The sequence below is a fragment of the Camarhynchus parvulus genome, chromosome 2, assembly GCF_901933205.1.
Source record: "Camarhynchus parvulus chromosome 2, STF_HiC, whole genome shotgun sequence".
Lineage (NCBI taxonomy): Eukaryota > Metazoa > Chordata > Aves > Passeriformes > Thraupidae > Camarhynchus > Camarhynchus parvulus.
This window is the reverse complement of record NC_044572.1, coordinates 42,355,663-42,380,964: the sequence shown is the minus strand read 5'-3', so window position 1 is coordinate 42,380,964 and position 25,302 is coordinate 42,355,663. Positions and strand designations below refer to the sequence as shown.

The following is a 25,302-nucleotide window of genomic DNA, read 5'->3' as shown; positions in this document are numbered from 1 at the left end:
CAGAGCTTAATCTCTGCAGACTTTCTTATCATCATCATCTCCTGCATTCCTGTATGACATCACAGCTACTTTCTGATTCCCTAATCATACAGACCCATTAAGAAATGCCAAAACCAAGTTCCTTTGACAATACAAGTGCCACCAGTCTCCTCATAAGGAAGCTAGTCGGTTGCAGGAAATGAAGATAAAAGCAAGTTAGAACTTCTTTCTCGTTGATACCTCACACCCGCTTCTAGTGAAGTGACAACACAGGGTCCTGGTTTTGTTGCCTGAGGTGGCACAGGGAGAAAAAGGGACTCTCTATTTCCCTTCCCCTTCATGCACAGACCCTCTCCATCTTCCTCAGACACTGGGCATCCTGTCATGCCCTGCTAAGGGAACAAATTTTCTGCAGTTCCTCATCATTTACCAGTTTTATTTCAATCAAGAAGTGTCCACCACTGAACAGTGTATCTCCATCACAGTTACACAATCATTAGTGAAAATATTACTTTCCTCACCATATCTGTGAAACACATATACTAAATTTTGCTGGTGCTGTTCTGCCACACATACATATCCAACTTGGAGCTAGTGTGCTTACATTTCTACTAGTGACAGAGGTTGGGCTTTTTGCTGTGACACATGCACGGCATGTCTTCACAAAGCAAATCTCTCACACAGTTCAAAGTGTTCCAGAAAGAAAAAATATGGATTTTTTTTTAATCATCCAAAGCAAATGGGAGAAAACTCCAAAAACCTCTCTGACAAAATGTCACTCTGCAGGAAGTGTTTATTTTAAAAGTATGACCTTTCCTTGTCGACAAGGAGCTTCAGTTATACCAATTAGCTCAACATGGGGATGTGGGCTGGATGACTTCTCGCTGTCCCTTCAAAACTACACCAGTCCATAATTCTGTGAAATAACAAACTCTTAAAGAACGTGTTTAAATACAGTTTAGGTGTCAGTCTGGATACTGGTAAAGAGCAAAATTATTTAAGACATTATAGTAAAATTCTTATATTGTGGATACAGCAAGTATCCACGATAGTAAGTAGGAAACAGGTACTGACACAGAACACATAATTGCTCATTATCTATGAACAAGTGGGTGGTGTCTATTCTGATACATCAGAGATACCATCAGACATAATTATTTTTCAGCTGACATGGATGAGCATATGTAGAGTTTGCAGAAGTCTTCAAATACAATGGAGTTAAACCAAATAAAACCACCTCTGTTGGACCAAGCTGCTTCATATCCGTCTGTTCACTTGGAAGGTTTTCCCCAGCACAAATTTGACTACGTTCAAATTTTTGAATTATCACAAATTTTGAGAAGCAGCAAAAAGGACAAGTAGACAAAACTGGGTTGCCAAATAATATGCATAAATTACAAGACTATAAATGAAATATGAATTGATAATTTGTTCTAGGAAATTATGAGTGGCAGAAAAATCCCAAGCCAAAATTCAAATGTTGCCATATGTTGGGAACTCAGTGACTCCTGGGGAATGGTAATTTGACTAAGAGTCAATCACTTGCACTACCTGCCAGGCAGGTGTCCCCAGACAAACACCTCAAGAGACAGAGGCATCCAAAGACTGAAATTTCCTGCAGTGCAGTCTTTGCCTAGTTTTGGAGAAGGAAAAGCAACCATTCCATCCATCCTGAACTCCAACCGGATGAGAGGGTGAGGGAGAAGAAAGTTAATGCTTTAAAGGCAGGTTTGTAGAAAAAACCAAATCATCTTAGTGGACATTACTGGTAAAGAGCAGTAGCTGGGAGACATACTGCACAAATTGTCACTGCTTGTGTGACAGCAATCCAAGCCATGCAGGACAGGGTTCACTCTGTGACAGTCAAAGAAGTGATCTTTGCAGAAGAGATCCCTGATGAGATTAAAGCTCAAGCCATAGCTGTAGCAGAAAGTATAAGGAAAGATGGTGCTGAGAATGGATTCAGTAAGGGACAGATCAAAGTGTCAGTAGCTTCTCTCTTCTTTGCAACACAGTCTCAACTTTGCAACACAGTCCTTGACTGTACCAAGGGATTTTGCTGTCTCTTGTGAATTAAATGAAAATGTTCTGTATTTATATACACTGGTGACACTGTTTATACCTGGTTTGCCTGTACATACCTGTGATTATAAAATAACCTTGGGCTGCCCATTAAAATAATGCCTCTAACTTACAGGTTCAGGTCAACACCACAGATTGAAAATTAGAGAAAATAATACACAACAGAGACAAGTACCAACTTTTACCTTTTTAAAATCAATCTCTCAATGCATTTTCAACTATATCAGCTCCTCAGACACTGGAAGAAGGCACAGAATTAGATACTTGAAAATGCCAGAAGCAGCAGTCCATGAAAACACCTTCACAAACCTGTCTGTGATGAAAGTGTGAAAAACATTTGCACAAGGGCTACTCTAACACACCAAAAGCATGTGCTACAGACAACACAATTAAGTATTAATACACACTATTGAATTTAAGCAAAATGTACACACATTAGCTACTTTTTTTTTCTTTTTACGTTATCCAGACAAGCAATTAACATCTCATTTTGAAATAAAAATTAATCATACAGCAAGAACTTGACTATTTGCCATGAGTTTTACTGAAATGGCAAATATATATCAGTGCTATTTCTCATACCATAGGAAGTGTGACTACTCAAGGCAGCACCAGGAGGCATACAGATTTTTTCAAAATCAAAAATGAACAAAAGCCCAGTGGCTGTGTAGGCAACATATCCTAGTGAAGACTTGTTCTTAGAATCACCATAATCAGGCTGTGCAGCATGTGCAAAGACTTAAATTGTGGTACAGGTGTCATCACTAGCAACATGCAGACATGAACCCACTTCTAAATTTTTTCCTCTTTTTCAGGAATTCTGTGGGTTCCTGCTCTTTGGTCTCCAGTTACATCTCAGAAAGAGCTTTCCTGTAGACAGGATGACAGAGATCTTCTTGGGAGGAGGGGTGGTAGTGATACAATCAGTAACAGTTAAACACCTAAAATTTGCCTGAAATCATCATCTCCAAAAAGATGAGATGTATCCTAATTACTGTCTTCCTGCTCACAGAGAAAGTCTTCCAGAGTCAAGTTTAATTATTTCAAATAAACTAGATTTCCTCTTAAAGTCTGTTGTTCTCATTGGGGTCTCTTGAGGCAGCATAGGGAAAAGGATATTTAAAATGCAACAGGTGTGAAGGAGTCCACAGCTGCTTACAACAAATACTATATTTTTTACCATCAAATTCTATTCAGTTCTATAAGACAATCCCATTATCAAAGCATGGTAAGTGTAACCTGGTGGGATTCTTTTCTTTTGAAGGAATTTTAACATGAGAAGAGATTTAATTTTTACTTCTCACTCTAGTTCTTCACCTTCTCAGTAACAGGTACAACCACATTTAGAAGTCTATAACTACAGACACATGAATGCCCTGTAAGAGGCTGTTACCAGAGTTCCTGAGATCAAATCTCACTGTGCACTTTACCCTCATTTGTATGGGAAATGGAACAGCCTCTTGCCTTGCATTCAAACTAGTACACACATAATTGAGAACCCCACTGGGTTCTGAAACTATGAAAGCTTCATGTAGCTGCAGCAGTCTTACAGTAAGAACAATTTTAACCTAGTTTTTATCCTATCCCCTTACTCCACATTTCCTCATTGAGATCACATCTTGTCAGTGACCTAGGACATCGGGCAAAAAGAGAGTAATGAACTGACTGATGTTCATTCCACCACCAGGCTCTAGGTCAGGATTTGAAAAAAGGTAAAATGGGTTATCTTTCCAGAGAGACTCAGCTGTTATTAAAACATAATGTGATGCACAGTTTTACCCCTAGCAACAGCCACAGAGTTGGCTGAAAAAGAAAGCTACACCTCCTGGAAAGTTGGTGCATTATTTGTTTCTGTTCCCAGTAAGAGCTTGCAAAATTACCATCTACCATCTCAATATGCCTATTTAAAAGTTTATATTTATACTGTTAGCTCTCAAGAGTCCCATAGTAAAATGTTTAACTTATTCCCAACCAGTTAGACTTGTCATCTCACCTTCAGCTGAAAAGTAGCAAATGGGGAGACACAAATCTCCTTCCCAAACTTGAATTTACTTTTCTTTTCTTCAAGGAGCACAATTTATTTTTGTTTTGCTAACACTTTTCCATTGAAAGAAATTTTCATTAACACACTCTCAAGCAAGCTCCAGGATTAAAGGAATTCATGTTTGAAATACTCTGTCAAAACTATGTTTGAGCACAGTCTGTTCTGTGACTGGGTGCAAGTCTTTCTATGCTTAAAAAAACTGTTATGAAAATATAATGAATCTTACTTGCATTATATCCTGCTGGTACCAAACATATGCAAATGTTATATTGACATGTCTGAAAGTGTTCTTCCTGTTCAACAGGAAAAAATTGAATTTGTGAAGTTGAAGTAACAGGTTTGCCCTCTTAAAAAAAACTACAGCAACCAACAATGATTGGCAATGGTTGTATTTTAACATCAGCTGTGAGTTATATCTGATTACACAAACCTGTGGAGCCTATGAAAAAAAGTGCAGCCACATATTTCTTCAGAAGGAAATTAGTTTTTTTTTTAAATAATTTTTTTCTTTAGAAACAATGCTAGTTTCAAGGATTTTTTGATGGGAGGGTGGTGTCAAAACATAAAGCAAGTGGTTTATTTACTCGTATTCTGTTTTAACCTAAATTCAATGTTTGAGCTCAAGTTTCTTCAGTCCTTCATACAGGCTGTTTTGCAAATCTTAAATTATTTGAATGAAATCTTTTCATGTCAGCTCCGTGCCCTTCCTGCTGTCTGACTGAAGCCTTGTGTTTGTTCAGCATTGCCAGCAAGCATGGAACAAGCTTCACCAGCGTTTTGAGGGCAGTCCTGAAACTACAGGTCCCTCTAAATTCTGGTAATTACAGCATCAAATAAGGCAGAATCCAGGAGTTTGGTTCAGACTCACAAAAAACTGTCTTCAGTTCCCATTTTGAATGATAAATAAACAGGATGTTAAGAACTAATGACTTATGCTCGTCCAACGTCAGACAGTTAAAAACAAAGATCTTGTTCTCTTCCTTCCCCCACAAAAAGAGAAGAGTCCTTTCTGCAGCTAGCTGATAAGTCAAGCAGCTCTTGCCCCATCACCTCCACAGTCATATTTTGAGACACATGATACGCTAGCACATAGAAAATCTCTGCAACAAAAACAGCTTGAAGAGGTGCAAGGAGAATGCACAAATGTCACACAGTACAGAAGACCCTTAAGTTAGCAATACTTCTGTTTTGATCTGAGCTAAAGGAAGCTGTTCTCAGAGAGGCTACACACTCTAACAGGCCAGCACAGTGTATTCCTGCTGGAAAAGACATGATTAGTGCTAGTGGGTACTATTCCCAGGGGAAATGGCAAGGTTCAGCAGTTGCAGTCAGAAACCAGAAACCTTGCCATTATTAAAGCTGCTGCAGTGTAGCGAATTGCAATGATAAGGCACTGAAATTCCTTGAATCAGGTTTTCACTGAGAGAACAGCAACTTTCACACACCAAAATACCTGCAGAGGGAGGAAGGGTTTAAACTTTCCATACGACTGCACCTAGGTGAACAGACACCTGTTTCTTTCTGTCATTGTCTCACTATCCTTTTCAAAAAGAAGCTTGTAAACACACTGTCATGTTTTGAAGAAGCCTCTGGTCAGTGATGATGATGATGATGCAGAGATCAGTCACAGCATTCCTAATTTCCTGCATTTCCTTGAGAGGGAACTGAGACACAAGACCCATTTTCAGGAAAAGGTTGACACTGCTGGAGAAATCCTAGTAAATGTTGCACCTACTGTTGCTTAAAAAAACTTGTTATTCTGCTGGAAATCATTAGCAAGGAACAGTACTGACTTACAAACACCTGGACATCACTCTAAAGCAACTGAAGCAATTGTTTATGGATATCCAGACCATAGCACTGCCATGAAGCAAATGCATATGTATGGTACAACTGCCAAGGGAGATACTGTCTGAAAGAGCAAAAAGTCTTAACTGCATTGCTTTATCACTCTCTGAACAGAAATACACCAGGGAGGATAAAGGAGGCGTCTTTTCATGGCTGCTGTTCACTAAGCCTGACCCTTTTCATTACTGCCAGTTGAGGAAGGGTGACAGCTGTCAATCAGCTGACTGGGCCCTCCACTCATGAGCCTGTTATCTGTCTGGAGTCGCTTTCTGGCGGAATATTTACAGATGGACACCAGATACCTAACAGATGGACTCGCTTGTTCAGAGGAAGCACTGAAAGGCTTCACATATCAGAAGGAAAAGGCACTCCTGTTAAAAGATACTGCCCACTGATGGCTAGAACACTAAGGAAGGAGTCAAGAGCACAGGGATGACAGGATATTTATAGATTAGGTCCCCTTGGAGGTAAGGGATGAGGATGAAACTGGGAAGGGATGCACAGAGCAAAAAAATCCTCCATATCTGCATTTCTGCTCCAGCTTAAGGACAGTTTTTGTCCTCTATAGTTACTCTGAAAAAGCCAATTCTTGCATGAAAATGTATTTCTCTATTGTTGCCATCAGGGCTATGTTTATCTTGCTCAGAGACTGGTGCAGGAGATGCTGTAAGGAAAAACATATTTATCTGATTTATGTAATTCAGATGTTTTAATGCAAAAGTACCACAAAAAATGAGCATTTTCATATCAATGAGCTTGTGTTTTCAGACCTGGTACTGATGCTGTGTAAGTAGTTGCACTTTGACATTGATGGGGAATACCTATCTTTTCCCAATCAGTGTTAACACACTATCCTTCCTTGAAAAATATTAACTAGCTATACATTATCTTGGAGTTCATACTATCTGTACTTCATGATCAGAAAGTAATTGCATGAATAATTATTTTTCCCAATTGGGCTATCTTTTGCCTGGGTCTAGTTTCAGTGCAGAAAAAAGGTATATATTTGATGTTTGCCTCAGTTGGAAGGAGGTAATACTGGGGAGATCTCCTAATACCTGAAAACATGACTGTAACCTAGTGCATAAAATGAAAATTATGCTTTTTCATCTGTGGTTGTCTTGTGTTTCTGGAACTTAGACCTTTTATAAGGATATATGGCTGACCCAACTCCAACCACGAGGGCTTTTTGTCTATTCATTAAGCTTTGATCTATGCACAAGTTGAAGCATTTATCAGTGAAACTTTTACTGTCACTGCCCTGAAAAAGCTAGATAGTGACCTCACACAAGTTTGACATCATTATTTCCATGTACAATGTATGCAGTGGTAATTCCTGAACCACTGGAGAATTAACTGACTGTTCCCATGCTACCTGCAAGCACATCTATACTTAGGCTTCCCTAAAATAGGAACTAGACCAAAGAGCATGGCATGCTTCTGTGCTTGTAGCAAGTACAGGCACCAGAGCAGAGCCCTGCAAAGATGCAAGGAGAGTCTCAGGCACCTCACTCCACTTTCCCAAGTGGCTACTTCCCCAGGAAGGATCCTGATGGGCCCATCACCCTGGCAATACCCATTTCTAGTTGCCCATTATCCAGGCTTCCTTCCAGGCGACAAAGAACCTGACAACACTTTAGGGAGTGTGAACGGAGTCGCTGCTGCTCCTCTTCCAAGAATCTTGATCCATAATCTCTTTAGTCCTCTACAATAAAGTTCACATTAATTTATTTTCTGGCCCAGCTTCCCCCAAAAATAGAGGTTGAGCAGTCTCCTCTATCATTCTTTACATTGAAGGATACCAGGGAAATTTGAAGCAAAATCTACAGCTGTAGCATATCCTCCAATTTGGATTCAGAAATTTGTCTTGAGTTACAATAACAAACTTTGTTATGATACTAGAACTGAATCATAAAGTATTTCTCAAAATAAATCAAATTATTCAACCCATTCAACAGTCTACCCCTTTTCAACAGTCTTAAACTATGTAAAGAAATGTTTCAAAGAAACATTTCAGGAGTTTCTAAAAACCTTTCCTAAAGTTTGAGAACTTCAAAACAAGACTGACATTCCAATATAAAATGACTTCATTTTTTTTATGGCATTTTTCACCCTTCATAGAAGGATTTTTTTAGCAACCTCTAATTTTGACTATTCATCTCTATTAGAGACCTGAGACACTCTAGTCTCTAAAATCCCTTTCAAATAGACACTCAAGTCTTCAAATGGATTTGAATACAGAATAGTTACAGTCCCACTGCAGCATGTTAAAAAGCAATTAGCTTGGCATTAATGAAAATGTAAAAGTACTCCCACTGCCTAAAATTAAGGATCCCAAACATAATCAATACAACTGTTCAAAGCAGCTGTATTAGGAGATCTTCTCTCCATGCACTGTATACAGAGCCCAATAATCTGTTCTGGCATCTCAGAGGTTTACAGTGTGGCATAGTCAATACCCTTCTAATAGCTACATCCCAAGACAGCAGTACTCCAAAAGATTATATGGTAAAACACAATGGAATGCATGTCTGGATAGCATCAAGAAAGGAATGTGATGCATACTTGCACAAAAATATACAAATCAGTTTCTCCATAACACTCGACCCTGCAACATATTTACCCCAGATATTTATGCCTGTTGTTTTAAATACATGTTTTGGGGGATTTTGTTGTTCTTATTTCTTGCTTCAAAGTAAGATATATAGCATAAATTACCATGCTGACTCTCAGTAACAAGAGGAAGAAATAGAAAATGTGCTTCTGAATGAAATGTTTTGGTATCTTTTTGCAGTGCCAATGTACTACTTTTAAATGCAGATATTTTTCACTCAAAAAACACTAAAGAACGAGGACGAAAGTCCAAATATCTACGTGTCTGTGGCATACACAGCACAGTATCAATCAAAGGAAATCTAAAAAGGTGATGGCATATACTTGCATTTAAACTACCTATCAAGGCACTTGAAACTCAGCCAATACTCTTCCTAGATCCTTTAGGAAATCTGAAAGCATAGGTGAGAACTAGGCCAGACTTCAGATTTTTGCTGAAATTCAGACTAACTTTTTGCTACTGAATTAATGAAGCAACCCTGAAAAACTGGGAATCATGCATATATCATTGTAGGAATGCAAAGATGCTAGGATAGGAGATGAAGACCTAACTGTTGACATACACACTCACATTGAAAGAGACTCTGTATATATTCCAGCTGGAACATTGTGACCAAAGGTGACTATATTCACTTGGCCTTAACATTCCAGTGGGTGACCTAGTTTTGCCTGTCTACAAAATGAAAACAGAAAAAGAACAGCTGAAATAGAAATGTAGTCCCGTTTCTTTTAATATTATCTAAAAACCCCCTGAGATCCCTGACCAGCTCCTGGTAACTTCGTATCGACCTACTAGAGACAAACAAAACAAAACTATCAGGCATTAGATCCAACTGTGATTTGGATTATGTTTGTTAGGGCTGATTAAGAAAGACAGCACCGACCTCAATAGTGATGTTCTAGTATCACACAAAACTGTGGTAGTTTAACTACAAAGTTAAGACACCACAGTTTTGTGTGATACTAGAACAAAAAAAAGGCAGTGTATTTTTTATAGACTCAGTTTGTTCAGAATCAAGAGATCATTTTGTCAAATGCAGCTACAGTAGACGTTTTAAAAAGTAACCTTCCATTTCACACACATAATAAAAAGTAAAGAGGAGTTTACACACGTGCATGTCAAGCACACAAAGAACACGTTCATGTAAAATCACCATCTGAAGTGGGAAAATATCTGAAATAACAACAAGTAGGGAAACCAGTCTCTGCAGCTCAGTGCTGGAGTTTTTATTCTTAGTTTGTTTTCTGATATGTAAGATAGCTTAGAAATCCCATCTAGCATTGTACAGCCAGAAACCCCTAAAGAATGCCACCATTGCAAAACCAGCTCTGTAGGATCTCTGTATCCTACTGAAGCTAGCCCCATGCAATCTTCATCTCTTGTGATCTCCCCCCCTGACTCTACGGAATTATTGGTTAAAGCAGAAATTTTCAGTAAAACAATCGAGTTCCTTATTTTCTTAAGTTGCTTTGGAATGTTTGTAAAGTATACTGTAGAATATACACATTTACACAATAAAATGAGACTACTTTATGGACATTAAAATAAGGCAACATTACTACTTCCTCACGTGTATATACCTCTCAACACAATTATTTCAAACATGTTCAGACTGTTTACAATTTCTGATTACTACTAGAGCCAAGTTAACTGTTTACTTGTGACGGTATTTCAGAAATGAAAGAAATTCTAATGTTGTAATAACAAACACCTCCAGGAGATGAAATTAGATTTCATAGAGCCTAATTTCCTTAAAAGTGACAATATAAACAAAGTGTGTTTGCACACACGAGGACAACAGACATTATAAAGTGCAACATTAACAGTCACACAAGGAATTTCAAGCTGTCTGAAAGGGCACATCATTTTCCTGGTGTGGATTTGCATATATTGGTGGGTAGGAAGGACGGACAAATATGTCAAAGCTCTCTGCTCCACTTCTTAAGTAATGATGGATTAAGAGAAAATGAAGCTGCATCTGAAATGCTCTTACCTGTTGTTTGAGAGCCTCTAAAGATTCAAATTCCAATTTGGCGAGCTTCATCTGGATATCTCTTGGTTTATCAGGAATGACAAACGCCATGATAAACTTTATTGCTAGTAGCAAGTGCTGTGAAAAAAAAGGAAGAAGAAAAATGGGGTTTTTTTGGAGTTTGAATCGTGGAGAAAACAGCATAATATTCCTAAATTTTAGTAATAGAGGTATAAACAATGATTTCTTGTGACACGTACAACACAGCTCACTATAATCACATTAAGCCTCAGCTACTCCATATTTTTTCCGTTTGCAGTCATTCATAATTTGAATCTAAACACAGATAGTCTGCCTTATTTCCACAGTAATCCTATTTTCACTATATACTATAACATTCTAATTGAATTTTGTATTTGTGATTCCAGATAAAATAATAGCTTTTAAAACGTATTATTGGTGTGTAGGAATTGAATATAGTATATACTACACCCAGTATATACAGTTTCACAGTGAATTCTTTTACATGTATATAAACATATATATACACACAAATATAATCCCTAAAGAAGTGACACACTCATGAACAGAAACTTTTCAGTAAATGGAGAAACATTCCATGTATAAGATGTCAAATTAGTCATAATTTATTGCAAAATTTTATTATCTCATTTAAGAGAAAATAGTTGTGAAATTCTGTTCAACCTGGTCTCTAAATTTCACTTAAACATGCACTATCTCACAAAACACAAATGCCAAACTGTCAAGTCAGCAGTTTTGTTTCTTCATTTATGTCAATTACAATCTAAATAATAAATCTTCTTTTATCAAGGCCTGAGCTGACAGTATGCTGCATATTTGTAAGCAGGAACTTGCTCCCAGCTGAGAACACCCTGAGCAAGATAAGGCAACACTCAAATGTGCCTTATATGTTATATATGCTTAACTTCAAGCACATGCTTACATTGCCATGATGACACTCATGGAGGTGCTTAAATTTAGGTAGCACACCCAAACTACTTCCCAATTTCCCCCGAATTTTAAAATATAAAATGAAGCAGAGCAGTGCTCCTCTCTGATGGACTTGGGCACACAAATAACAACTTAACAGACCAAAAATCCCTCAGATTCTGGTATTACACAAGCAAGAAGCTAATGAAAACACTACAGACTTCACAGGAGCTGTGATGGAACTCTAAACAAGCTAATATATAAGAGTTAAAGTAAAAAGTATGATTATGGTAACAAGAGAACAATGACAAAGAGCCATACGTTAAAATATTTCTTAAAATGTATTGCAGAAACATAGCAGGTCTAAGAAACAAACATTACAAGGAATAACACTTTCTTTAAAGAGGTGAAAGAAAGGCTGAAAATTGATACAATGAACAAACAAAGACTAAAAGTTTAATGAATCAACTGGTATTGATTTGGGTGTAATGCAATGATTAATACCACATTATTAAAAAAATTACATCAACAGTACAACATTCTCTCCCTCATTTAGACTTTTTTCTCCCTCTAGTTAATACTGTCTGCTACTAAGAAACCTTTTTTCCAAAAAAAAAAAGATAGCAAATAATGTTGGTTTATGCTAAAAACACACAGCAATAAAACATGGATCAGAGTCAGCTCTGGAGGAATTTCTTAAATGGAAAAAGGTAAAATGTTGAAAACAACAACAGAACAAGACAATACTCCTATGCAGAAGTCATAAGTAATCACAGGTTGAAGGGGGAGTAACTAACCCTCAGATAAAATTTTGATGTGTAAATGTAGAAATAAAGAGATCAAATTCAGAATTAATCAAAACTAACTAAGAGAACTGGGCTAAAATCTTATGCTTAAGGCAGAATTAACAAAAATTGAGGTATTTGGAGAATGATATTTATCCAAAAAGTTAAAATAAGCAGTTAAAAAGAGACTCAGCATCACACAATGTCACTTCTAGATTCCTAAAGTCCTTTGCAATGGGGTTCATCTCACATTAGTTAACCAAAAAAAAAAGTATTTTTGAAATCATATTAAGGAGTGAAAGTCAAAGTTTGCAACTGTAATTATTCAAGCACTGCCTCTTGAGGAATTTCAAAAACATGAGCCAAGTGAGTAACTTTACACAGAGACTTCAAAGTAGTTCCAAATTCAAACAGCTTTTAAGAAAATGCAACAAATAATTTCAAGGAAATGTAAATAATATTATGGAGGATAGAGACTGCCTAAGTTTTTCCCATTTTTAATACAGGTGAGGAAGGAATAGAAGAGACATCTAGGGAAATCAGAGCAAAACCCAACAAAAACACTGCATTTAATCCTGGAAAACATTTTATCTTTTAAAATAAATTTAGAAGAGCAACATGTTTTAAATTGCTTCACTACGTAATGACTTTTACTGCAGGATTACCTAACTAGCTGCTTGTCAGAAATTAGTTTTCATGCTAGCACTACTCAGCCAACACACACAAGGACACAGTCTTAAACAAGAAGGCAGAACCTCTGACTTGTCTTCAAGCCAGAGTGGGACCAGAAGTTGGAGTACAGATGTGGGAAGTCACTACTTCTGCCTGCTCCACTGTCATGTCTTTCCTAGGCATCCACTAAAGGCCATTGTTAAAAAAAAAAAAAATAAAATTACAGGGTTAGGTAGACCTTTGGTTTACTCTTCTGAATGGCTTTTTAATGTTCTTTTCCCTCCCGAGAAAACAAAGCTTTACCAGTCATAAAGTACCCAGACTGTGGGGGATGTCCCTGTGTGCAAGACCTGTGACTTCAGAAAACACACTGGACTTAACAGACTGCAGACTGAGCTCAAGTCCACCTCATAACTCTCATGAACTTGAAACAAGCCAGCAGACAAACAGCCTCCCCTGGATAACTTTTCCAGCTGTTCATATTTGCAAATTTAGCAAACTATTAATAAAACCGTCAAGGCAGAAATTATTAATCTGGGTCATGTGATGCATGAAACCTCTTGAAAATAAATGGATCTATTTTATTAACAGTTTATATTTCATTTTGAAATTGTAACTTGACAAAAGAAATGTAAGTAGTCCTTCAAGAGAAATTGAAGGAGAAAGTAGGGAGGTGAGTAGTTAAGTTCATTATTTCAGTCACATTCCCATAGTGATTTCTTATCTTGTTTAGTATAACTGCTGGAAGTCAGATCCACAAAAAGCAGACATCTGCTTTCAAAAAAGAAATGTCTAAGAAGTATAGTATAAATCACCAGAAGACAAGATTTACTTTCATTACACTAACACTAGTATGAATATGTTACAAAACCAAAATACTAAAGTTTACCCAAATTTGCTACACTAGCATGAATGTATTTGTTCAATATTAAAAATATTTTCATAGAGCTGGTTTTTGGTTTGGGGTTATTTTGGTTTGGTTTTTTTTTTTTTTTTGCTGAAACCAGGTTACAAACCCAACCATTCTTTCTATCTGCAACCATTAAAAAGCAGTGAAAGGCAAGAACATGCCTTTCATGATTACAAGAGAACTATTCCACTGCGATCAAAACCCGGGGTAGCATTCCCACAAGCGGTAAGTTCTCCAATGCCAACAGCAAAGTCCCCTCTTATTTTGCAGTGTGCCAAGTGAGCACACAAACAGCACTGAACCCCTTCCCCCTGATAAATGCAGTGGTATTAAACTCTTGTGGTCCTGTGCCAGGTGCTTGGTGAGCCAGAAGAACTATTCTGTTCTGCAAAGCCACCGACAAGAGCAGAAGCAGCAGCTGTGTTTTGCAGCAGTGGGTTCCCAACCTCACCTCTTCTAAAACAAAAATTGCCAATTAGGGTTGAATTCCTGGAATTATGAACAGTTAATTTGATTTCTATAGTGGAGTTACCACAGCAATTCCTGACAAAATCTACTCAACTGAAGAAAAAAAAGGAAAAAAAAAAGAACACAAGCAGTAGCTGTGTTGCTGGTTAGCTGATAAAGTGCATTCGAAACATCAGCCTGGGGAGACATTAATAAAATTTTGCATCAAAAGCCTATTTCATAATCTACTACTTATAGAAACTTTCAATTAAAATCAGAAATCTGGACCTAGACTAGCCTAGAACCAGTCTATACTCTGAAGCAAGGTAGTCTCTGGTTACCAACTGCACAAGTGAAGAACCTACACAAAAGCCAACACCTGAGAATGGCTCTTCACTCGAGCCTCTGTCCTATGCTGGCCTTTGCCAAAGGAAAGTATCACAGCAAAATCATGTTGTTGGCAGAGCAGAAGGCAGGGAGATCATTAGTTTCCTTGCTAGGACTCCAGATCACTGTATTCTGACACTAAAATAAGCTAAGTTCAAACACTAAGAACAGACAAAACAAAATAAAACAAAACAAAAACCCAACCAAACAACCAAACAAACAAACAAACAAAAACAAAAAGTCAAAAAAACACCAAACCAAATTCTATCTTTTAGTGGCAACAGTTTTTAGTTTTGTGGGTCTTGTGTGTTTCTGAGAGGAGCAAAAAAAGCAGGAGGAAAGTGAAAAGTAATTCTGTCAAGGAAGCAATACAGGCAAAGAAAAATTTTCATAAAGCTCAGGAAGTTCAACTAAATTAAACTGTCTTTAATAGGTATTAATAAATTTATGAGCAAACATTTCTGCAATATACCTAAGAAGAAAGCATGACCAAATCTTCCTTCCCTCCTGTGGACTGAACTGGCTTCAATAGAGAGTATCGCTAATGAGACAGAATTATCACAGCTGAGGGACTTAAAAAAGGGCCTTTCTTCTGCTACTCCAAAAAATGCTGCTTTTAAAATCACATATCCCATATATTATCATAGAATTTTTCTTTCAAAATTTCACTTTATCCAAAAACATGTCCAAAATCCTGGGAGAGGAGAGGGGAGAAATGACAAAGTTATTACATGTTGGATCTATTTCATGGTTTCTTCACCTCTCCCATTAATCTTCTCTTCCACAAACATCCACATGCACACATTCACAATCCTAACACCTGCCACAATCTGTAAACTCCATCTACCCTAATTATTTATTTATTCCCAAAGCAGCATAGCCCATTTCTCCCTCATTTCAGCCTCCTCCCTACTGAAACTCCAGGGAAACACATGGACTGAAGCGCAGCCTTCCTGCCTCAGATCCAATGCCTCTGGCCACTCCAGCACAGCGAAATGCGTCTCAGTTCTCAACTGGAATATGCTCAGTACAGGTGAAAAGTTCATGTGCTTCTTTAAGACATTACAAAGCACATAAACCAGAGATGTTTCAGAACCTTGTATCTTTGCCAAGCTGGGACAGTTTTCGAATACGAGCATCCCAAAGCACATTCTTTAGATCAGAGTGAAACTTCTGTCAGCCTGCACACTGCTACCTTAAAGCACAGATACAATGCCTCAACACAACAATAATCGGATTTTTATATATTTATAAATAGCCTATCTTTATTTCTTTACCTACAGATCTTCAACTTTCACAAAAGGTGGAAGGCATTTATTTAAAATACAAAACCTCAAAACTCCAAACTTAAAAGAACCTGTCCAGCAGGGCGAGTTTCAGCCTGACCCATTAAAGTGTGGCTGAGGCAGATGCAAGTGAGCAGAATCCTATTACAAAACGTGTTGGGCAGCGTGAGCAGACAGTGTTAATCCGGTCCATTTGTCATCTGTAACAGAACATCCCTTTCCTCCCCTCACATCCTGAGCACACACACACACACACACAGAGGCTGCCCAAGGAAACCTGGCAGCTCCATTTCTGCCAGAACATTTCACAGACTGTCAGAAGGGCAGGAGCAGATCACCCGTCCTCTGTTGACCGCACCAGCACATTTGAAACCTGGACCCGCTTAACGAAGCACTTAAGCTTATGTTTAGTTTTAAGCATATCTATTAATATATTTAGAAAATATATTCAGAAAAAACATTTAAGCCTGAAAATGCCCAAGTCATTTGCCGAATCTGGATCTTAAAACTGAATGGCTGAATCACAGTGCTTTCTTTTTTTCCTGGAGATGGCTGAATGCAACATGTATTAAATTACTGACTTTGAAAGGAAAAATGCCAGCTTGCATGGTGTCTCCTTGCATTTACACTACAGAAACTGTTTGAGGTAGAGCAGAAATCCTAGTCTGTATTTTTACTACCAATGCACTGTAAAACGTCACAAGTAGAAATCTATGCTGAAAAAGATACCAGGTTTAATATGCAGTTCTGAGGTATATTTCAAAGTAAAAAGTATTAAAATGCATCATGAGAATCTGGGCTCATTTTACCAGCTCTGGCCTCCAGAAGCACTGAAAACACACCTCTTTCCAGATAAGTCTGTCTTATGCCTTAAAACTAATTAATTGGTTCCTCTCAGAAGAAGCAATTTTATTCTGAATACTACAATTGCTTTATATGCTATCAAAATGGAAAAAAATAAAAGGAAGACATTTCCAGACCAGCACTGCTGAGCAAGAGACTAACATATAAGACAAGAAGAAAGGGGTTTTTTCGTAAATAAAAAAAGTTAAGATAATCTCTAAGGAAACAGATTCTGTGCTCATGTTTCCAGGAAGCAACTGTAGAAGCAATGAGTTAAGCAAAGCAAAAAATAAAATACTGCAAACATCATCTCCTAGTGAGGAAGCTAGTCTTTTCTGCCCTTACATATTTTTGCATTCTCCTTCTGTTTTCAAGAAGAACTCTAGAAGACTGGTTGGAAAGCAAGAACAGCAAGCCAGTCCTATTTCTGAAATTTAGTCCTGCTCTTGGAAAGCTCTATAAAGTATTTAAATTATAATATATAAATTATATTTTATATATATATAAATTAAATAGATATAAATTAAAAACATGTCAACAAAATAAACAAATATTTATTAAATCAGGGGAAGCCAAATAAATAAATATTTCATCAAGAGATATACTAATAAACTCAAAAGCACCAGTCATCTAGTCAGTTACATAATTGTGACTATTTTTCTGTCTTATGACATCATCATGCTTTCTAGTAATTCAATATTTTTTTAAAAAACAAGTTTTCTAGTTGTTTCTAGCTTATTTTTACTAGTGTTTAAACCACAGCTGTTACATATCATATTCAGCCAGTAATGAACTAAAGCATTATCTGGTTTTATTAGACTTTTGGAAAATATTTAGAAGCCCAACTGTTCTCTGCAATTTTCTCCAACAATAACAATTAAGATGGGAGGCAGCCCAAAATCTTTAGAAATTTTGTCACCAACTTACCTGGCACTGGAAAAAACCCACTAGTTCAATACTTCTCACCATGTACATATCTGTTCAAGGCTTTCACAGATATTTTACACTGGGATTTTAAGCCTACCTTCAAGACTGAAGTATGAAAAAAAGAGGGCCAAGTTCTAGTAGAGAGGGTGTTTTATACCAAGCCATACATAAATACCCAAGCAGCATTTCCCTCTCTCTCCAGGGATATTGCAATTTTTTTGTATCTATCACTACAAATTCTAGCACGTTCTAGAAACACCTGGTGAAAGAAAAAATTCTAAATAAAAGGTCTTCTGGTATCAGTTTTCCACAGAGACTCCTAATTGACTGCAGCTTGGGAAATATTTTATGATACAGCACACTTGCAAAACTGTCTGTATAAAAGTCTCTATAAAACTCCACAATACACAAATGAGTGTTTCAGACATGTTACAGGAACAAGATTTTTCTCACATTCATTTATTTAATCCTGTAGTCAATTCAGAAGACATGAAAAAAATCACTGTAGGTGTAAATTTGTCTTGGAGGTTGTAAGTATCTGCTAATGGTTAATTTTACAGTAACCCAACTGTCTTCAAACTAGCATGATAATACACCCCTCTCTATGTTACCATTAGGTAATCCTGAAATGTTTTGGCACAATGCTTATCTCAATTTATGGCCAGCATTTAATAGGAACTGGGATGAGAGTTGCCAAAAGCCAAATTAGCTAATGCTGAATGTAATGAACAGCAGAGCTTTGATCATGCTCTGAAATAAATTCTAAGTGAAAAGTGGAAAGAAGGATGCCCATGGAATTAAAATTGACATTATGATTAATACAAGCCATATGAAGGTGCCTCTTAGCTGATTGCTAACGTTACATATTGGCTTCCACACTGACAGGTATAGTTTACTGTCAAAATGCCCTAATGCTCCACATCAAAGAAGGGGGGGAAAATTGCCATTTTCTATTAATCTGCAAAACTTATACTTCTTTCCACATTTAAGTCATACATTTTTCTCTGTGAAAAGAGATACAAGGAAATTATGGCATGAGTCACTGTACTTATGCATTGTAAGGAATTCTGTTCACCAGGGCTCAAAAATTCCTCCTTGGTTACCCGAGTAGATGACCTGTGATTAGTAAGGAGTTATGAAGCATCGTTTCTGACAGGGTTTTAAAACTACTGTTAGTTCAGTGATGAACAGAATTTGTCACCTACTGCAAATATCACAGATTTTAGGAACTCTTTGTTCCTGCCTCAACCAAACCTCACTTGTCCTAGTCCAAGCTGAAGTGAATACAGCTCCAACTGAGCTGTGGACAGATTCAGCAAAGATATCAAAATGTACACATATGAAAGCAAATCCACTATACTTCAACAAGCCTTACAGATGGTTTTCCCAAAACTGTGAGGTGGTTCTGGAGACTGAAAAACAATTAGACTTATCCTTTTTTCTTCCCCCAGTTTGAAAACTAGTGATAAACTGGTGATGGAAAAGGTGATGTTGCATCTACATTAGAATTTAAACTATTTTAAACATTGAAATTTATGTTCTGTCACCTTGACAGCAAGAAACAAAAATGGTAACTGGTGTTTAGTTTTAAGGGCGAAATCTCAGCCAGTCATTTTTCAAGATGATACACACTTTATCTTTTAACTTTAACTGTGAATACCAACTTCTCCAACTAGATGCATTGCATTATATTTACAGCCATTTGCTTATTTCTCTCACAACTCCCTGGCTTTAGTCTTAGGATGCTTTCAAAACTGATTCACAAGAACATTCATCCTAGTGAAAAATCTCTGCCTCACAACACCAAGATAAATAAAGAACCATAGTTGAATAAACATGTTTTAAACAAAACATAGTGTTTCACCACACTGCCAATGCATCTTCACTGAATGAGTCAAGATTTCAGTGTAATGCACAGCTTTCTTCATACTGTACTGCATTCACCCTGTTCTAAGTGGTTTGCTTTGCTCTACTTCTGTTTGAAGTTCCAAGTAAATTCTGTAGGACATGGCACATTTTTTAATCTGGTCCAAAAGGTGATTCATGCAATGTTAAATAATAAACAAAATGTCACAGGCATGACTCATCAGAGAATAAACCAACAGTATTGCAATATATCACACTCTAATCTGCAGATTAATTGTTGTCTCTCTTCCTGTGCAGTTTTAATCAAAATGAATTAATTGAAAAGGGTCCAATAAAACTAGCTAATCTGAAACAATTGTGGAGGGAAAAATCACAACTGACTATTTTTCATGTTGGGAACTCATCACCTGCATTTCTTCCTGTAAAAACTAAGGGGTTTTTTTGTCAGAACTATGCAAAGTCAAATAATCCTTTCCATTTCTATAAAGGTCAGGAGGAAAGCTTTCCATTCAACTGGAGTATTTTATTAAACATTGCAGCAGGTGTTTGGATATGCTGCCAACTCCTAAAAAGCTTTCATTAAAACGGTATCTTAAAAAAAAATAAAGACCTATACATCCTCCTCAAGCCCTCTTTATCTGTCTTTTCTCTGGATGGGTATTCACAAAATTACACACCATTTTCTCTGGTTTGGAACACCATTACCTGCCCTAGCTATAAAAAGAGTTCTTCATCAAAGCTGCTGGAAGCTAGCCATGCAATTCTCACATCAGCTTTTATGGCCATGGCAGATCCCTGCAACAGAGTACAGCCCGGAGTTTAGCCTTAGCAGCTAACGGGCTTCAGCTTCTTGGGAACATAATTGGTTTGTTCCAGCTGACAAAAAGGGAATCTTTAACTGTGTGCCAAATTCACTTTTGAGACAAAATCCTGCAGTTAATGCTGAACTCTTTGTGTCATCTGAAAGTAATGGAGTTTTGCAGCAATAACACGCCTCCTAACTTTATGCACTCACATAAAAGCAGCCTAAGAAACACTTCCAGAACAGCTTATGTCTTTAAGGAATGCAAAGCCCTTGGAAAGGTGTATTCTTCACGAGAGAGGAAGAACAAGCCATGCTCTACACAGTGGCATTCAGTGATTCTATCAAGTCCTTCTGTCAGCTGATAATTTGAGTCAGAATGTGAATCCCAGCACAAAGATTACAAAGCAGTCATTCCTATACCCTGGGATACACATAGCTCCATCAATGCAGTACTATTCTCCAAAAATATCAACATAACCCAACACTTACAGCTTGACAAATTCAGTGGGCATTTGTGATATCTCAAAAAATTCACATTTGAAATAGAAGAGGTTGTCAATTGAACTCTGATGTATATGGAGAAATGAATACCAGCAAATATGATAATACATCAGCAAATGCCTTTACTTACTCATTTAAGAGTTTTTTCTCTGAGACTTGGTAGTTTGCCCTTTGGAACTACAGTCAGAACAGAAAGCCAACAGTTTAATCTCAGTGGTGTAAGAGCTTTGACAACATGTAGTGAGCACTTCTCATCTCCCTACAAACAGCAAGGCTGAAAGCAAAAAAAAAAAAGATAAAAAAATATAAAAAGCTCTAAAAGAGCTCTATTTACAGATTTAATTAGAATTTTAAGACCATTTGGAGAAAGACCAACTTGCAGCAAGGGCCCAGCATCACTTTGTTGCTATGAAACACTATCATACAGGAATAATCAGCCATAAAAACCTGCAGCTGACTCGTTTCATGGCAGAAATTATCTCAGCTGAGAAGGATACTTTCAATTTAAAATGAACTAAGTAGTAATTTAGTAATTTTGAACATGGCTCCAAAATATACCTCAAGAATCTCAAACTGCTAACATTGAGATGTCAGACAAGATCCTGGACCTTAGTAACTAAATCTGAACCAGTCTTTGTGTAATTATCACAATGCACCAAGCAGAGACAGGTGGAAAACAGATACTTCACGCATGAATGTCAACAGAACTGACCCAGCCTGTCCTGAGATTCTGAACAGTCCAAGGACTAAAGGAAGAAATCACCTCTACCTGTGGTAGTAGTAGAAGGTCTGCTACTAATAATTCAAAGAGGTAACACGATACCAAAAAGAACATTATCTCAGCTTCAAAACTCATTCTGGGAATAAGAGAAAGCTGTGAAGAGGCATTACGTCACTACAAGAGTAACTTCTGGCAGCAGTGGCTTGTGCTTGCTGTGAACCAGGACAATGGTTTTACAGATGTATGTATCCCACAGACTTTGAGTTTTGAACCAGTCCTGGGTCTGCACACAGAGACTGATGAAAAGCAGGTATTTACTTCCTGAATCTGGGGACCATTTGTACTTACTAATTTGCCTTATGACCAGACTGAAAAGTAATACTCTTTCTTCTCTTGAGTTAAGAAAACACTGGAAATGAAAGTATTCTACAGTGCCTTTCCCTCTGCTTGTAGATGAAGCAAGTTACTGCTCCTTTTTTGTGCTAAGTGTGGGTAAGGAGAGTTCTTCAGGACAAGTGAGAGAAACATACAGAAAAAGGCAAAAGCATGTACAAGAAATGTGAATGCAAGAAATGTGAATTCCTGTACATGAAAGCACAGGACTGAGCAAAGCTGGTACATCAGGGCAAGGCTTGCTGCAAAGAGAGCATGCCTTGGAATGGACTGTGATGCCTCAGCACTCTGCCAGCTTCACTGCCCCCAAACAGCAATGTAAGCCAGTTTACCATCTCCACACCCTGCTGGCTCCAAAAGGGACAAGATGACTCCTGGGATGCAGAGACAGGTGCTCACCTCTAAAAATAGGCAGTCCTGGTAAACTAATGCAATTAATGTCTTCAAAAGAAACACGTTTATAGAAAACACTGAAGGATCACAACATTTCAAATCTTTCATCCAGACTCCCTCAACAGCACACAAATCTGAACTACAAACAAAACAACAGCACTGTGAACTGTCAAAACATGAACAAAATTTTCACTTTGTTGAGACCCTGCCTTTTTCCCTCAGAAGTTCTTTAAGAGCTGATACTTGAGAGTAGAAATCTCTAAAACCTCCTGGCCTAGATTTTATCTTTTTCCCCCCCTTTTTTATATCCTTGACCAAGTATTGTTTGTTAATCTAAACACACACATCCTTGTGTACAAAAGAAGTCTTCCCAATATTCTAAAAAAGGGTAAAAAAATACAATGGGAGAACTTGTCCAGGAATGCTTGAGAGGTCTGGCAGTACTTGATATATGGGGTTTTGTGGCATAACAATTAAGGAATTATCTTCTAACTTAGTAAATTGTTACACAAAGCAAAAGGTTTGTGTCAGATGTTATGTCAGATAACAAACAGGCTCATAAATCAGTTTGGCTATTTACATTTTTTTCCTAACATCCCATCCAGCATCTTTACTCAGAGAAGAAATATGTCTCAAACACAGGAAAAAGATTTCTCAGTCAAGCAGTATTTGAAAGTAAGACCTTCCAATATGACAAAAATCATTCTGAGAATAAAATTGAGTATATTTTTCCTTCAAACCAGGGGAACATTACTATTCTTTGATAATACTGAATGGTTTTGGGTTAGATAAAATGACTTCACTGTATACAGCAATTTAAAATCCATTTTTATGATGATGCACTGCACCTAAGCACCACAGATACCAAGTTGTCTCAAGCCAGAAACAGCATCTTTACTAGTCAGCAGACTAGTTCACTAGAGCTTGTTTACTTCCAATGGGAAGAAGCATATTACTCTCACATCTGAAAAGTATTTAGACTGTTTACAGAATGTACAGGGATGTCAGATGTAAACCAGGAAAGTTCAAACACTGTACTGCTTCTGCTTTTGTTTTACATGACGTGATTTTTGTTTAAATTTTCTTTTCTGCATACCTGATCTTTTAACATTCGTTACTATGTTTCACACACTCTATCACTGAACACATAGCACATGTATATCACCATAGTTTATCCTGGCCCAGACTTAGAAATTTGAGTTTTCTATTGTTGCCTTGTGGGGAAGAGATTCTTTTGTTTTAAATGATTTTTCATCTTTCCATGTTGCATTTACTCATTTTTGCTTAACTTCTCTCTCACAGACAGAAACCATTAGGTAATAGAGTTCAAAACAAAAACATTTGAGGATCATTAATGTCCAGGATGCTTCTGAAGATATAAGCCATTCTTCAGAATCATTACTCTTCCAAGATGAATACTCCGACTTTGAAACCAGGTAAATGGCAAGAGTATTTTTGTAAAATTGCCTTGCCTGAAGTGAATATAAAACATGCTTTAGAATTCTAAAATATCATTTCTAAAGGAAAGAATGCCATTGCAGAACAGGTTTACTTAATTATCCTGTAACACTGAAAGAGAGACAACAAGATACAGTTGTATTGATTGGAGAGGTGCTTTGTTACCCTGTTCTGTCAGAGGTTAAGTCCTTGATCTCATTAAGCACATGCTTGGTTGTTAGTAAGGGTAATTTTTCTGACAATGCTCTGCTTTTGAGGGACACAGATTTAATTTATTTTGGTTGGGTTAAAAGTTCACCTCTCCATTTCTTTCCCATCTTTTTATTCCCCACCATGCCAGCAATCTCATCTTCACATGGCCAATTCGATTTTTTTGTCCTTTCATTTTTTTTTAAGCTTAAATATATATGGCTGACCTTATTTTAATTTAAATTCTCCTTCATAATTTTAGAATGTTGTCAAGCTTGTTATCTGCAAGTGAACTTGCTGTGGCACAGTAAAAGTAGTCTTTTTTTGGCCCCATCAGCAGCAGGATATGTTTAAAAGGATGAATTACCAGGCTTCTCTGGTCAATCTATGATTCACTCTGCCATTTCTCAACATATTCCCTTTAGAAATGTACTCTAATACTCTTCTTATGTCCCAAAGCTCCTGAGGTGCTATGCCTCAGGAGCCCTCAGTTCTGTATCTGGTATTAACAGTGAGGATATGACCATCACACAATTAACATGCCGTTCCTGTGTAATCCTAAGACTGATGCACAAGATCCATAGTTTGCACCCAACACAGCAATCCTGGCCCATTCCAAACAGGGTATAGTAACAGTTTAGTATTTAGGTTTACTGCAAGAATGGTAGAGATTCAATCATTAAGGAATTGCTATAAATAGAAAACCTACGGTGATGGCTCACATGTTGTTTTCAAGTGTTATGTGTCTTCTCTTTCTAGATATTTGTATAGCAACAGCATTTTATAAAAGGATTCATTTAAAACCATATGATTTTCTGAATATATAATGCTGTTTGTAACATTACACATAGAGCTGTTTTTCAGAATGCATGCTTGTGTCTCTTAAATGCAGAAAAGCAATAGATACAGCCATTATTCGCTTCAAATATAATAGATGTTTTCTTGACATAAAACACATACATACAGTTTCTTAGAGTAAGTCTGGTTAGACTGTGTCACTGCAAAAAAACTGGTATTAAGATCAGGGATCCCTCCCATTTTTCCATAAGGCAATAAGGAGTTGCAAAATCCAATTTTGCCAATAAAAACTTCCAACTGAATAGAAATTATTAAAAAGCACCATGTTAATCAACGCTTTGGGCTTGTTTTAATGTTCTTTCTTTTCCCTTGCTATGAGACTTATGTTCAATAGTTCACAACTAACATGTTAGAAATGCCAACCAGGTCGG

At 37.2% G+C, this 25,302-nt stretch overlaps 1 protein-coding gene across 4 annotated transcripts in view; it reads right to left on the bottom strand.

The window, feature by feature from the left end:
• ANO10 (anoctamin 10) overlaps positions 1 to 25,302 on the bottom strand; it is a 141,273-nt gene that overhangs the window by 30,363 nt on the left and 85,608 nt on the right. For all 4 annotated transcript variants that reach the window (XM_030943457.1, XM_030943455.1, XM_030943456.1 and 1 more), the window contains one exon: positions 10,561 to 10,677. In XM_030943457.1, coding sequence (XP_030799317.1) covers positions 10,561 to 10,677 — 117 coding nt within the window. The remainder of the gene's footprint in view (positions 1 to 10,560; positions 10,678 to 25,302) is intronic.